At 39.5% G+C, this 15293-nt stretch overlaps 1 protein-coding gene across 10 annotated transcripts in view; it reads left to right on the forward strand.

The window, feature by feature from the left end:
• The window catches only part of rimbp2b (RIMS binding protein 2b), an 81574-nt gene that overhangs the window by 37080 nt on the left and 29201 nt on the right, over positions 1-15293 (forward strand). For all 10 annotated transcript variants that reach the window (XM_067604629.1, XM_067604613.1, XM_067604624.1 and 7 more), the window contains exons 5-7: positions 4638-4721; positions 11623-11712; positions 14963-15085. In XM_067604629.1, the coding sequence (XP_067460730.1) occupies positions 4638-4721; positions 11623-11712; positions 14963-15085 (297 nt within the window). The remainder of the gene's footprint in view (positions 1-4637; positions 4722-11622; positions 11713-14962; positions 15086-15293) is intronic.

Below are 15293 nucleotides of genomic sequence, written 5' to 3' on the forward strand. Positions count from 1 at the left end.
ACATACTACTGTTGTCGTCCCAGGGGAACTGTCCATGGTGCTGAACACCAAGACCAGTGTGTTCAGAGCTCACAGCTGAGGCTTTGTAGTTTGAATCAGTGCTAGTACAGTAAATAGTAATAAGTTGTCAAGACTGGATTTTATTCAATATTAGTATTGATTTAGAGATTGTGTTTAATTGAAAGAAAAAGGAAAACTGGGGAAGTCGCTTTCAGCAAAAGAGCTACTGGAAGAAGTATACATAGATAGAAATATAGATAGAAACTTTATTGACTTTATTGGTACCGAGGGAAATTTAGGATGTACATTATGTATTGGCATCATCATTCTGTTATTAAGCTACGCTAGCGGCATCGCTCTAGGTATGTCTGTCCACATTGGTCCAGACTAAAATATCTCAACAACTATATGATGGATTGCCATGAAATTTTGTACAGAAATTCATGATCCCCAGAGAATTAATCTTACTGACTTTGGTGATCCCCTGACTTTTCCTGAAGCGTCACTGTGATATTTTGGCGTGCTCATCTCAGGATAAATTGTAATAACTCTGATGACTTTTAATCTAGAAAGAGTGAAATGTTGAAAGTTGGACAAGCGAGATATGTAAAGCTACAAACAATGATTATTTTATTATTTATTAATTTGTCAATGATTTAGTTCTCAAGTTCTCAGACAGCAATCACAAGTTCTAATAGATAAGTTTTACATTTTACATTTGTGAATCTTGCCACAACCTAAAGTAAAACCATAACTGTTTTTGGAGAGCTTGTACCACTCACTAACCTGGGAAAAAAGTTGTCAAGTCATTGATTTTTAAAGATGTTCTGCTATTAAACAGAATGTGAAACTCCTGCTGCATACACTGTATAAGAGACATGGAGGCAGTATAGATCGCTGTGGATGCACCTTCGTCGTGCATGCATTTGCATTAGTGTCACTGAGGCACGAGTGCTAGATCCAGCCTAAGGGGATGGTCTTTCTCATCTGTCTTCATGTGCTGTGCAGTAAACGCCTCTTCACTTATACAGGAGCTCATTACTCACAATGGCAGCCATTTGAATCTTTTATCAGAGGGATTTTTAATTGAACATTGGCAAATGTGTTCCAAACAAATGGGCCTCAGCAAGCCTGAGAGCTGTGTGTGTGTGTGTGTGTGTGTGTGTGTGTGTGTTTCCGTGCGCAAGTGAAATATTCATCGTGCATGTTAGTGCGACGTCGTAGCCGTCTGCTTCTGAAAACTGTACACATTAGATACCAGCCCACATGGGAGCTGGCAAGCTGTCTGCGGAGGCTTTGTGTGATTCACTGAAAGGAAATCATGGTAGTGTGCTTTATATTTTTTATATGTTTTTTTTTTTAACATTTCCAATTTTTTTCAATCATTTTCTATTTTTTCACATTTTACTCTTCTTTGACTGTATAACAAGAAACCAGACTGACTGACCTGTGTCTTTGTTTTGTTTTTCAGCAGTGTCTCTTTTTTCAGTAGCGATTCTAAGCTCAAATTCTCTCTTTTGCAACTTTTGGTTGAGTTAAATTTAATTTAACTCAGTTAACTTGAGTTAAATTTAATTTAACTCAACTAAGAATTTTACTCGATTACATTGTTGAAAAGCCTTACCTTAAAGGGGACATATTGTGCATTTTGTGATTTTCTATCATTTATATACTGTTATGATGTTGGATATCTATGCTAAACATGGTCAAAGTTCCAAAACTCAAGGTTAATGTATGAAGAACTGCTCCCTGCAAGTCCAAATCCAGGGCTTTAACCTGCTCTGAACGCTACATTTGCAGCGTTTTTTTCTACCTTGCTGATGAGCTGATGTCGTCTAGTCACTTGTGCCCATAAACGGCTGTGTTTTCCGTAGCCTTTGTTGCTATGGGTGTTGCCAAGGTTTTTCTATGTGTTGTTTGCTTTGTCCACTTGCATATTTTTCAATTTGAATATGTATGGATGGATTTGAGAAGCTAGGTCTTCGAGTAAAGACCGAGAAAAAGTAATGAAATCCTACCACTATAGTTTGTTTCATGGTTTGTTGACATAGCCTCCACAGCTAGCAGATATCTGCAGAGGGGCAGCTTCCAAAAGCTGGCCAGTAGAACAGAATGGGCTACTCAGGATGGGGCCTTAAAGAGACAAGAGCTTAAACGGCCTGTTTCAGACAGAGGCTGAACTGAGGGACTGCATAAAGGGTCAGCATGAATTAAATAAGGAGTTTTTTTTAACTGTAAATCATAGAAAAGATATTCCAGCAGAGCCCCAGATTAAAATATAGACCTGGAAATATGCATAATATGTACCCTTTAATGTTATTAATTTCATGCTCAACCCTTACTCTTATCTTTACTTTAAACAAACCACCATTTTAAAACAATATTTTGAGATCCTTAAGCATAAATTAAATTCTAAATCATAACATTAAACATACCTTTATCTTTACTCTCCATCCTAAATTTAATTACTGTACTTACCAGGAGATTTATTTTCCACCCTTTTCTGTCCTTGTGAGTGCTTTGGCTCTCAAAATGATAAAAGCATGTGTAAAGCAAATGTACACATACATACGACTGAGCAGGATCACTGTTGGACAAGCTACGACAGATAAGGGGTCAAAGATTTAATCATGACAACTGTCACTTGCTTGGGGTGAAACGCCACAAGGTTACAGATCAGGAAAGGGTCAAAGCTTGTTCTTCCTCCTTCTGCTTGTTCAGTTCTCTGACGTTATTGCTCACTGTCTTATTAATTATTGTCACCACTTAGAGGTCAAGAGGGGAACCAGCAGATGTAGCAAAGTAAAACTGTCTTCCATTTGAATGGATTCCAATATATATTCAAAATCCAACCAAGCTGTGAGCATTGGTACGATGAAATGCACATTCACGCATTTTTCACACACAGTATGTATTATGTGCTGTGGGCTCTCCGATGGTGCTTATTTTAGTCTTGCTCAGGGACACGTGGTGCCATGCTACAGTGCCATAGTGCGTGTGTGCACGCTGGTAGACACACATAAAATTCTGTTTAATTCTATACGCTAATCTTGGAACATCCAGCTGCACTTTCACTCCCATCCATAGCAACAATGTTCCTTGTATATTCATGTGCAGAGGATCTGGTTGGTGATGTACTTTCATGTATTTTGAACTGTAAAAGCAGTACAGTGGTGGTTTATACTTGAAATTGATGCCCATAAAGAAGGTGTGTATTTCTGTATAAGTTGGATTAACCTACACTAGTGAATGCATCCAAACTTGCCAAAAAAGTGTTAACTTTTGTTAACAATCTCAATGTGATAAGACATCTTCAGAGCATGATTGAACACCCAGGCAGCTTTGATGGGGATATCCCATATCTAGCTTTCTGCTCCTAGTGAGAAGCCAATGATGATGATTTCTCTGAACAACACTGATAGACTAAACAAGTCAGATTTGAGTCATGTTGTGGCTCTAATCGCACACTGTGAAAAGAGGTGAACTTCTTTTCATTGTATTTCCAGCTAACGCAGCATTCAGCTGTCAGCTCAGTTAAATGGCAGCTTGATGGAAACATAACAGGCATTCAAAAATGTCGGAAGAGAATATTAGGTGTCAGCTAGATACTGACTATGACTGATGATAGAGAATGCAATATACAGTTTATATGGTGTATTGTACATGAGGATACATTATTAAAGAATTAAAGTTTGGTCTGTTGAGATTATATTTCATTTAAATGGGAGAGTGAATAAACCTCTCAAACAGTAAACTTTTTGACATGTGACAGCAGAGAAAGCACACGTGTAACTAACATGACGTTTGCATTCCATTTACTTCGTCTGTATTTTTACTTTATCAGTGACAGGGTGCTGATAATGTGCATGCTAGTTGTTTCAGTGGTATGGCTTATTGTTATTAGTAGCACCTGAGATTTTCCTGCTATGATGAGTAGAAACTTCTGCTGTAAAAAAATGGACAAATGACAATAAAAATATGTGAAAAATGGGGAAACAAGAGACATCCAAGGCAAGGCTTTTAGTTGTTAGTTGATGTTTTTTGCCATGCTAGCAGTGTTGTCAAGGGATCCATTCAATGATTGGGCACTTTGGTCACTTTTGGATGGATTGCTATTAAATTTTGTACAGATATTCATGTGTTGTGCTGTGTGTAGTGCTAATTATCAAATTTCCAACCTCCAACTTGCATGGAATGCAGCATTATTACAGCCTTATGGAGCCGCTAGCACAGAGCTGCTAGTAAGCCCTTGCCTTGTTAATTCAAGAGTGACCAGACTGATTAAAGGCAGACTTTGTTTGATCTCTTTCATCAAATTATTCCTAGAAGACCACACCCTACATCCTCCCAACATTTGAACTTTAGAATCCCAGCCTCCTATCTGTTTTCTGACAACAAAAACGTTTTGTAATATCTGATAGATAATCTCTGAAAATCTCTCTCTGTCTGCGCACACACATACATATACACATGAACGCACACATGTTCACACACATACGCCCACACGCCTAAATACTGCTGAATAATGAAATGCTCCAGCTCTCTCTCTCTCCCTGCCTAGTTTCACTGAGTTCTCTCAGGAAGCTTCTGTTCCTGACAAACCATAGCAGCCGCCCTCTGCTTTCTTCTCTCCCCAGGAGACTGAGATCAGCACCAGAAGGAAGGAGTGTGAAGCACTTGAGGCAGAGGTGAAGAAAAAGAATCAAACATGTCAGACTTTGGTAAGTGCTCCAAAAATATACCTTGGCCTCTGAGTGAAAGGACTGAGGCTACAATTGATTTGTATCTGAGAGCCTTGCTCACTATCATCATGCACAAATGTCCCCTGAGAAAATGAGTGGCGGTCTACTGTAATGATAGCTTGGTTCACAGGTGGTGATGACTGAAATTGAAAAATGGGAGCAGTTAACTGTAATATACAGTGTCTCTGTGTAGATTTTCTTGTTAGCGTGAATGCATTTGAGAATGAGAGCTACACTTTGTGGCATTATTTTCTCTTTTTGTTGTGAAGAAATAAAGTAGTGCCGCTATGTACAGTATACAAACAATGTGCACATTGAAAGTGCTGCCCTCAGGCTGTGGCTATATTGGTTTCTTTGGTGTGCAGTTCATGGAGCTCTGTGCAACACTGTTCTCTAAGTATACAGCACACTATGTGTGTTCTACATGTAAAAAGAGGATCAGAGATGTGTTAGACAAGTGTTATATTTTCAGATGGTGTTTAGTGCCTCTTCAAGGACTTTTTCCTACAATGGTCCAGAAATGTCATTCTGCCTGCTGGAGTGGCCTTGATTCAGGACAAAAGGCAAAGAAAAGGGAAAAAAAAAAGATGAAGTGGAAAAGCAAAAAAAAAGTTCTTGATTACATGTCTAATCTTGACTTTTTAGCATTTGGGTCCTCAGTGTCCTGGGTTTGAATCATAGAAATATTTTCTCTGTATGTTTGCACTGTTTGCACAGGTTTGCTTCACTTTCAGATGTCCCTTTGAGTGATGTTGCTGATTATCAGAACTGTAGACTAATCAACCAGTATGCCTCTAGTTAGATGTTTCCTGTGGAGCTTTTGGCCACTAGTAGTGCAGCAGAACAATGTTTTGACAAGGGGGTATATCTCTTGTAAACAATACAAGTTTCACACAAAAAAACAACAACAAAAAAACAAATAATTGAAAATATTTTATGTGGCAGGAAATGTATGTAACATGTTTATAAGGCTTTAATGATACTGAATATAGACAAAATTGTGTTTATTTACAGTAGAAACTCCACAGGACACAGATACAGTATACTCATATTTACTGTAGCTGTTCTGAAATATCTGACTTCACATTTGTATAGTTTTGGCTTAAAATAAACTAAAGTTAAGTGCTGATCAGTGACAGCGTATTCTGTCATTCTGTAAAGAAAAGAGGATAATTTGCTTGAAATTATGAAATATACATGTATGTGCAGTGTATGCAATGTAATCCTGTAAGTCAAACTCATTTCTACCCCAAAATAGGGAAATAGCCCTATGTTGACATTTCAATTGGATCCCCTCTGAGTAGCAGATCATGAAAGACTGTCAACTTTGGTGCTGCTGAGTGGAGGGTTTGTTGTCAGAATCAGGCTTGTAAGCTCAGGTAACAGCAGCAATTATTGCCCTGTGTTGTTGTATTACTTTAGTCAGAGACAAGAGTCATCAGGCTCTATCAGTCTCTCACAGCAGGAGCACATCAGAGAAGTAAATCACAGCATAAATAAAGTGAATGGTTCTGATCTTAGGGGTTTTACTATTACAGTTATGGGAGTCCCACTGAGCAGAATGACAAATCAATTTTTTATATTATTATTATATTACACTGAGATGGAGAGGTCTGCTCAGCACACAGCTTCTGTTATAGTTTATTCTGAGAGAGAATGACATATTGCTGCTATGATGTTCCAGTAGTGGTTCTCAAAGTGGGGTCCCCAAGGGGCTCGGCAGCAAGATGTTGAGTTTAATTTTAGTTGAATTGACTAGAATTTTAGAGAATATGTAAGTGTAGAGATTTATACAGAGCCTACGGTCTGTGGTTTGGGAGGCAGGAAGAACAACACAGGGTGCTGTATGATTGTGAAAGTTGGAAGTTTAGCTTTGTGTAAAAATGATACATGTTTGTAACCTGTAGGAGCAGAAGTCAGCACCGAGTAGCGCAGGTGTCCTGGACTGAGATTTTTCCTATGAAAGGCAGGAGCTGGAGGGATTTAGCAGTAATTCAAATGGCACTGTTTGGTCCTAGACCATTTGAATTCATTCCCTCATGCCCCCAAGCCCACTTCTTTAGATGAGCTGTCTTTGTGTGTGGCTCTCTGCCCCAAATAAACACTCCATTAGGACTGTTTTCTTTGCTGCCCTTCTCTCACATTCCCTGCCCACAGCAGCACTTCCCTCCTCGCCCATTGTCAGCCTGCTGAGTCCGGGGGGAAGCTACCCAAAGGACAAACTGTCCCCAAATGGCGTGCTGAAACGGCGGGCTGGTCTCCACAGACTGCAGCACAGCTCTTATCTCCTCCCGCACTGAGCCCTGAGAACAGAGGCAAACACAGACAAGACCAATGAGCACTATTGTGAGGGGATGGTGAGTTGACAGTAATGTCACTCCCTGTTTGGTCTAAACTGGCTTACCTCTCTCTCTCTCTCTCCTCTGTTTTTCTCCTTCTTAATCCTCTCCGTCTCAGGTTAAAGTAAAGAGTGCACATACAGAATAGGCTGCTCGGTGCAACTGCTCTGCCGGTGGATTTTTAACAATCTATTCACCAAACACTGACAGCCTATACAGGAATATACATAGATTTTTCTTACCAAGTGTTGAAATTCCAGCTGGTGTTAATTCCTTGTCTCCTCAGAGTGACTTCAGCTGTCATGTATATAAACACATAGTCTGAGTGAGTGTGTGAATGACAGTAAACACAGGCATAGCCATCTGGCACCTCCACCTTCCTGGGTATCGAGTGTATAACTACAGACCATCAGCTGAGTATGACTGTGCTACCCTGTTACCATGGCGACAAGCATCAGCTTTGCCAGTGTCTCTCGAATATGTATCACAAGACACCATGTAACACAATTTTTTGTTCCTGGTTAGAAAGTGTTATTTCCTAATTGCTTGTGCTTAAAAAGTATAGATAATGGCTGTTATTCCCTTCAGACTTTGCTTTTGTGACCTTTTGAAATTAATCTATTTCCAGTGAGAAAATGGGCGAATTTGCACATTTTCATTCACATAAAGTCAGAAAAACAACATGAATCAAAATAGTACATGTATTTATACTAAAATTATACAAAAGTGACCACAAAGAATGACGTGTTTTTCAAGGTTTACAATTACACTGTAAATGACTTTCATGAATCAGCCTCCAAATATAGTCTCCCATCATCAAATCTGCTGATTCATATGTTGTTTTTTCTGACTTTATGTGAATGAAAATCTGCAAATTCGACTGTTTTCCCATTGGAAATAGGTACATTTCAAAATATCACTGTCCTGGTCACAAAAGCAAAGTTTGAAGGGAATAATAGCCATTTTTTATACTTTTTAGGCATAAGCAAATTAGGAAATAACACTTACTACCCAGGAACAAAAAAACAAGTAAAAACTTGTTACACAGTGAGATCAATGCTGAGGCAGACAACAGACAAACTCAACAAGTCCAGGAACCGGACTGTGTCGCTATGCTCTCAAATTGAGCTCAATAGCTGGTGTGAAGTGCCTCTGTGGTCAGCTTGGCTTTCATTATGAGCTGTTTGTAAACACAAACACCTTCTGTCAAAAGTGTGATTGGCAGCTCTTGTTACTCGGGCACATGGCATGCATTGTATGAGCCAATGTCAGAATTCAATTTCAAGATTGACTCTTTTCTCTTAATGTTGGTAATTCCAACATGTATTAGTATTTTAGATGTTTTGCAGCCCTTTGAGATGGTTTTGTACTGTATGCTTGTTCATTCATGTACACCACATTTTGTAGTGCTGGAGGGAAACACCGGTGTGTACTGTTTAAGGTGATGCAAAGGACAAGTCATGTGTAAGAGAAATACACCATGTACTCATACTCTATAGTGCACTGTGCATCTGATGTGAGTTCAATTCACTGCACAATTAAAAACAGTTGAATTACATTTTAGGCATTTTGCCGGTCCACAAATGTACATAAAATGAAATACTACCATATATACTGTATATACTATGTCTACAGTACAGTAGTGATTGGCTGGTTGTTGTCTATACTGAACAAGAGCAATTTGATGCTGCTTACACTAGCTGAGTTTACAGAACAGAGAGTAAGTGGGTGAAATGTTTGCTTTGCTCATGTGTTAAATGGCACGGCTGATTCATCTATCAGGCTTGTCGAAAATTAAACGCACAGCTCCGGCATACCAGGCTGAGTCAGACCGTGTCTGGACAAAACATACAGCTGCCTCTGCACTGCTTTCATACAGAGGAGTAACTCAGGTACTCTGCACTAGATCGGCTTAATTATTTTGTTTCAAAGCGCTCTGTGTGTTATACATGAAACGACCCTGGTTCATCAGGAATGAATAGAACACATTTAAAAGAATTTCCAGTTTATTATTACACATTCATAATGGTCAAATACATGGCCTTTGCAATGTGATAGCCAAAGTGACCCGCCTGTTTCTGTCACTTACACTTGCTCCTGACATACAGTTGATATGGTAACATCATAACATATGGCTTTGCTTTTGTCGGCAGCTTGTATGTGCATGCATGTGTCTCTATTAACATCAGGTGTACTATTAATCTTTAGAAATTATTTCCTTAAAGATATCCTGTGGTGTATCTTTTGTTTGTTTTACACAAAAAAACTCCACAGGGTACCTTTTAAATGAACAGAAATAATCTATTGACACAGATTTTTCACTTGTATTATGTTGTTTATGTCCTATTGTTTGCATCATTCAAATCTCAAATTGCAAATCTCCCCTCAGCAGGAAAATCTCCGGTTTTCAGCTGAATAATGTTGGAGACAGCTCAATATAGGCCACAATGTATTCTGCATGGAATTCTCTTCATCATTGGGCACACAGGCTCTCTCCGTAAAAATGTGTCTTGCCAAGGGATTATGACGTATGCTGATCTGTTTAAAGCGTTAACACATCAACAATGCAGGACAAAGACACAGCTGATTCTCTGTGTTCAAGACAATTTGGTGTGCATCATCATGCGCGTGTTGTCGGATCCAAATTGCAAAAAGGATTTCAAATGAGGATGGCAGTCATGTTGAAATGCTTAAATCAACAACAGGCTTGAATTTCAAAAAGTACTTTAGCTGATTGATTCTGTCAGTGTATATACAGTAAAACGCAGGCCTTCTGTTTTTTTTCAGTGGCTGTTTGTCCTTCAGAATGAACACCTGGAGGCTTAGCCAGCCCACATTAGCTCTTAATTGAAGGATCAATGGATATGAATAGGAATGTCAATGCAATCTAGTGCTTGTACGGGAAGCATTAAAATGGGTACAGTTGATGCAGGTTGAAATGCCAATAATTCTTTGGATGTGACAGAAATGAAATTAATGGAAAAGCAGCAGATCTCAGATGTGACTTTGGTTCTGTCTTCAGGCTGTTGTTTACTTATGACTGCTTGTCCTTGACAGTATGCATCCTCTGTGGTGTGTGTATGCACATTTTGTTCATGTTTGAGCCATATCAGAGGTCCATATCATAATGTATTGTTGTTTTATTGCTATTATTTTTTGTAGTAGTACCTGTAGTGGGAAACCTAGTCATATATATTATTGTACAAAGTGAAATAATGATATGTAGTTTATAGTTAGTTTTTTATCCCCTTGATTTATTTAATTATCACCAATGTTCTGACCACACAAGTGTCAAATACATCTTTATGTACTGCATATATACATACACCACCCAATAGCAAATTTACAATCAATTGGTGACATCATAAACAATTAAAAGGTACACTTGAGTTCATCGCAAACAATAGGCCGGTTTCACAGCAGACATTTATTGTAAGAGAAACACAGGTGTTACTAATAACATTAATGATGGATCTGTTTTATTCAAGTGTCCCAGTAAGCCATGACATTGTGACGGCGAGCTAGCATGCACAATACAGTGACCGTGAAACCAAAGCCACTAAATGGAATTCAGCCATCATTAATGTTATTATTTACACCTGTGCTCTTCCAGTTATTACATTTCAAATTGTCTTTCATGAAAATAGCATATTGCCCTGACTAGCACTGCCATCATTTTTTCTAATTTGTTGTGCATTTCTGCCAGACAACTCACGCTGAGTTATAATGCTTTAAGAGCATCAGTGGGGAAAAGGAAAATTGCTTAAAATTTCTCTAGTCTCTTAACAAGTTTACAATTGCATGCATGTTAGTTTTCTATGTTTACTCCTGTCTCCATTTGCCCACTGAAGCAACCTTCATAAGTAAAACATAAGAGAACAGGAGCACGGGCCATTAAGAACCACTGTATTTACTGTAAATGTATCATGCATGAGCCAGTAGGTTTCTTGGCTTCCCATAAGAACAACACTTGGCCTACATGCTGCCGTAGCTGCAGTGAATTGCACATCAGAGAACTCTCCATTTGACACTGCAAATTGCATCCACGGCATGCCTCACGACTGTTGATTGAATGTAATTAAGTTTTCCTCCTCTGCAATGAAGGATCCCCCCCCCCCCCCCCCCCCCCTCCAGCTCAATACACTTGGTGGGAAAGAGAAGGGATTGAGGGCTGTGTGTGTGTGTGTGTGTGTGTGTGTGTGTGGTAAGGAGGTTATCAGAATGAATGTTTGATTTACATCCACTCACAGAAAGTGGTAAAGAGGAACATTTTCGTGACTTCTGATTACAACCATTCCAGTATGTTAAATACACTGAGCCTATATTATAGCTAATATTATTGTTCCGCTGTAGTGGCGGCTTTCATGCTGCTAAAATGGCATGCTTTCTAGAACATACCAGAGAACCTCGAGCTGTCTCCTCAGATGAATAATGCACAGGCTATCACTAACAACACGCTGGGTTTGAGTGCTGTGCTCTGGTCTTATCATGGTGACTTCTTTGGCTCTAAACGCTGTTTTCTTTCTGCCTCTTTTGCCTAGGAGAATGAGCTTCAAGATTTTCTCCAGGAGAACAAGCACTTGAGCCTCCAGTTGTTCAGCAATAGCCACAAGGCATCTGAGTATGAGAAGGTAAGAGACAACGAGGCTGTGGTTTTGATGTCTTGACTGCATACACATCTCACTGGCACTCCATCTGCACATGTTTTTGCAGGTTTTAAGCTGTGTCATATCTGTGCTAAATCACCAGTTTTTAAGCATGCCAGCAGCATGGCTCTTTGGATGACATTGTTGGTTGGCCAGTTGGTCAGTCCTCTGACTTTGGTCCAGACTGAAATATCTAATCGACTACTGGATGGATTGCTATGGAATTTTGTAACAACATTCATGATGGCCAGAAGATGAATCCCAGTGACTTTGGTGATCCTCTAGCACCACAGTGAGGTTGACATCTGTTGTTTTGAGTGAAAAGTCTTTGCAACTATTGGATGGACTGGCAAGAAATATGGTAATGATAATTTCCCCCTCAGGATAAAATGTAATAACTTTGGTGAAGTTTTCCTCTATTGCCATCAACAGATCAGAATTGGACTTTGTCTAATACTTGGGTTCATGACCAAATACCTGCAAAACTAAATTCCCATCAACCTATGTAGTTTGTAATTGCAGTTTGTTGTTTGTTGTTTTTAGTACTAGCTGCACATTAGCCTGTTAGCATTGTGAGTATGTTTTCATGCTAGTGTTAGCATTTAGCTCAAACACTGCTGTACAGCCTCACAGAGCAGTTAGCATGGCTGCAGACTAAGTCTTGTTTCATAGACTGGCATCTTTACATTAGCATTACTGTATATCAGATGTAAAACGTAAAAAAGTCAAACATTGCTAAAACTGCCCTTGGATAGCATATAGATGGAGGCGTTTTTCCAGTTTCCGGCATATCAATGCAAGCAAAAGAGCCTCCAATTCTATAAAAACACCATCACCTTCCTTTTAGCCCGAAGACCTCAAAAGTCTTCTGAGCTGATAACACCACTGCGAAGTAGATCAACAAACAAAGAGCACCAGGTCTCTCTATGGACAGGAAAGCAATTTCCTGAAGGAGTTGATTGGCAGGTAGTTGCTGTTGGGGTTGAAGAAGGGCTGGGATGCTGGTTATTGATGTCTTATCAGGACTGGGGTGGCTCTCGGTGCAGCTATCCTGAACTGTTATCACGCTGACGGATATGAGAGCAGCACTCTGCAGGGCAATGCGGATATTAGCCCTCGCTTACACCCCCATGTTCTGATCCATATCGTCTCTGAATGAACTAGGAGGGGCTGCAAATGGCATCTCCCTCTGCCCATTATAGTCTATTGACCTGCTTCTGCTGAATCCAATATAGTTTCGTTCGATCTGTCTACATTAGGTCTGACAATCACTGCTATCCATGCGCATAGTTTTTACTGTGTGGAGGCGGGCCATTCAGATACAGACTCACTGGTTTCTGTTTGTGTTTTGCTTTGCTGGTGTTTGTTGAAACGCCCTCCTCTAGGAATCATTAGTCATTCATGGCTGCTCTGAGGATGAGACTTTACCACATTATGGCTGCAGGAACCAATCACCTTGTTGCCAATTAGGGGCCTTTCAAAGGCTGATTGAAATAATGATACAACTGGTCTGTGAGTGGGGAGACAGAATATGAACAATAAGAAAAAATAGAAACATTTTTCAGATATTATTCATAATAGCAGTTTATAATAATATAATGTACGTCTGCTTCATTCAATTGAATGCTTAGTGTTTGGTTAACAATGAAGCATGAATAATTTATTACTGTTTTGGTCTACAGCCATGGTAGTGAGTGAATTATGTTACCCTTACATTATTATATTATTTAAAGGCTTTTATCACCGAAACCAGACAGCTCCGACGTCTGTCTGGCTTGTAACAATTTCTGCCTGTCTTAAATGCTTGGAATGCTTTGGGTGGCATTAAAGCAAATCGTTTTTTTACAGTATGGTGCTTAAAATGTACACTGAATACCAGAAAAATTGGAACAGCTGTATAATGGAATACAATCCAGTGCAACCGTTCTACCTTTATAAAGCTTTTAAAGAGTTGATTCAACTTTATAGTCAGTTATGAAGCTTTGTGGTGTCATTGGATTGGGCCAAATGAACTGCTGCAAGTGTGTGGATATTGTGGTCACTAGTTAATCTGTCTGTATTGTTTCATTTAAAATAACACAGCTATTTAATTATAAAAGGCAGCTGGCTATACAACTTTTAAAGTCACTACATAACCAACTAACCTAACTTAACTCACCTAACTAGTAGTTATTTTTGAAAGATGCAGACACTTAACACTCTCTATTCCATCATCAGTTCCTTAATGTGAATAAAGTCATTTTTGGTCTGTGCTAATTAGCTCATGTATCATTTTGGTACATTGTCTTTTGCCCAGCACACCCTGTAGTGAGTACACTGTTGCAATTATAGTCGGCAGTGATGCATTTAATGTAAAGCTCATGAAACGGGTTTTATCATTGCTAACATGGTCTTATTGGGTAATGGTGGCACAGATTTTGAGCCAGCCTTAAAGGTACTCTTTGTAGCTTTGACTGCTAGTAGTGCTATGGACCAAAGTTTTGATAACACAAACATGATGCAATACATATTCCTGCTAATGGTGTCATAATATTCCACTGATTGACAGGCAGTCAATCAGCAGACACAAGCAAAATGCAGGAAAGAAGCAGACTGCATGTAAACAATGCAAGTTTAAATGCATTCAAGACATTTGTTTGGCCTTAAAGAAACACACTGTTCCTTTTGGTGAAAAACACTGAATGTAAACTGAACTTTGTTTGCTAGAAAAACTCCACAGAGCACCTTTAATATCTTTAAACAGCAAAAGAACACATACACTAAGGTAGATCCAAAACAAAACATAACAGCTTGTTATAAAGAGAAAGGTAGCAGTAAATATATCCATTTATCCATTTTCTGTGCCCACATTCTCTTCAGGTTTGTAGGGTGAACTCCATATCTCACCATTTTATCACACTGAGGGGTGGAAATTTTAGAGTTTTGGCTCATTAAACTTGTGATTAAAGTTGAAGAATTTGAAAAAATGGGCAGCACAGGAGACCTAAAACACTGGAATTAGGGAATGACCTCTCATACCTACAAAGAAAGACATGGACATGCCAATATTCCTAAAAAGGGTAAAAATTGTCCCAGTTATCTTAAGACAGATACTGGATATTTGGTAGCGGTGTGGAAACCAAATTAAAAATACTACTGATGAAACACCCTGGTTTTGACCCAAGGAAAACAAACAGTAGAGAAGCTACACTCTCAAACTCAGGCTCTTTGCTCCTTGCATGTTCTGTCTGCACAGGTGAAGTCTGAGTATGCCCAGCTCAAAGAGACCCTTGGTGCTGTGACGCAGGAGAGAGATTTAGCCCTGTGGGAGAGGAACCAGCTCCAAGGCAAACTGGAGAACCTAGAGCAGGTGCTCAAGGTGAGGAACCCGGCTCCAAGGGCAGGCATGACCCCACTTCCTGTCAGTACTGTGTGCATTTCTGGTAGTACGTCTATCCCGGGACCCTAATTCAGGTGTTTTTACGGAGCCTAACCCTTTGCCAGTGCCCTTCCCCTACCTGTGCTACACTGCCTCCATCTGGTTATCTTCCGCTATACTGTCTAATGTCCCTGACATGTCTGTTGCC

Source organism: Thunnus thynnus, chromosome 2 (assembly GCF_963924715.1).
Source record: "Thunnus thynnus chromosome 2, fThuThy2.1, whole genome shotgun sequence".
Classification (NCBI taxonomy): Eukaryota; Metazoa; Chordata; class Actinopteri; order Scombriformes; family Scombridae; genus Thunnus; species Thunnus thynnus.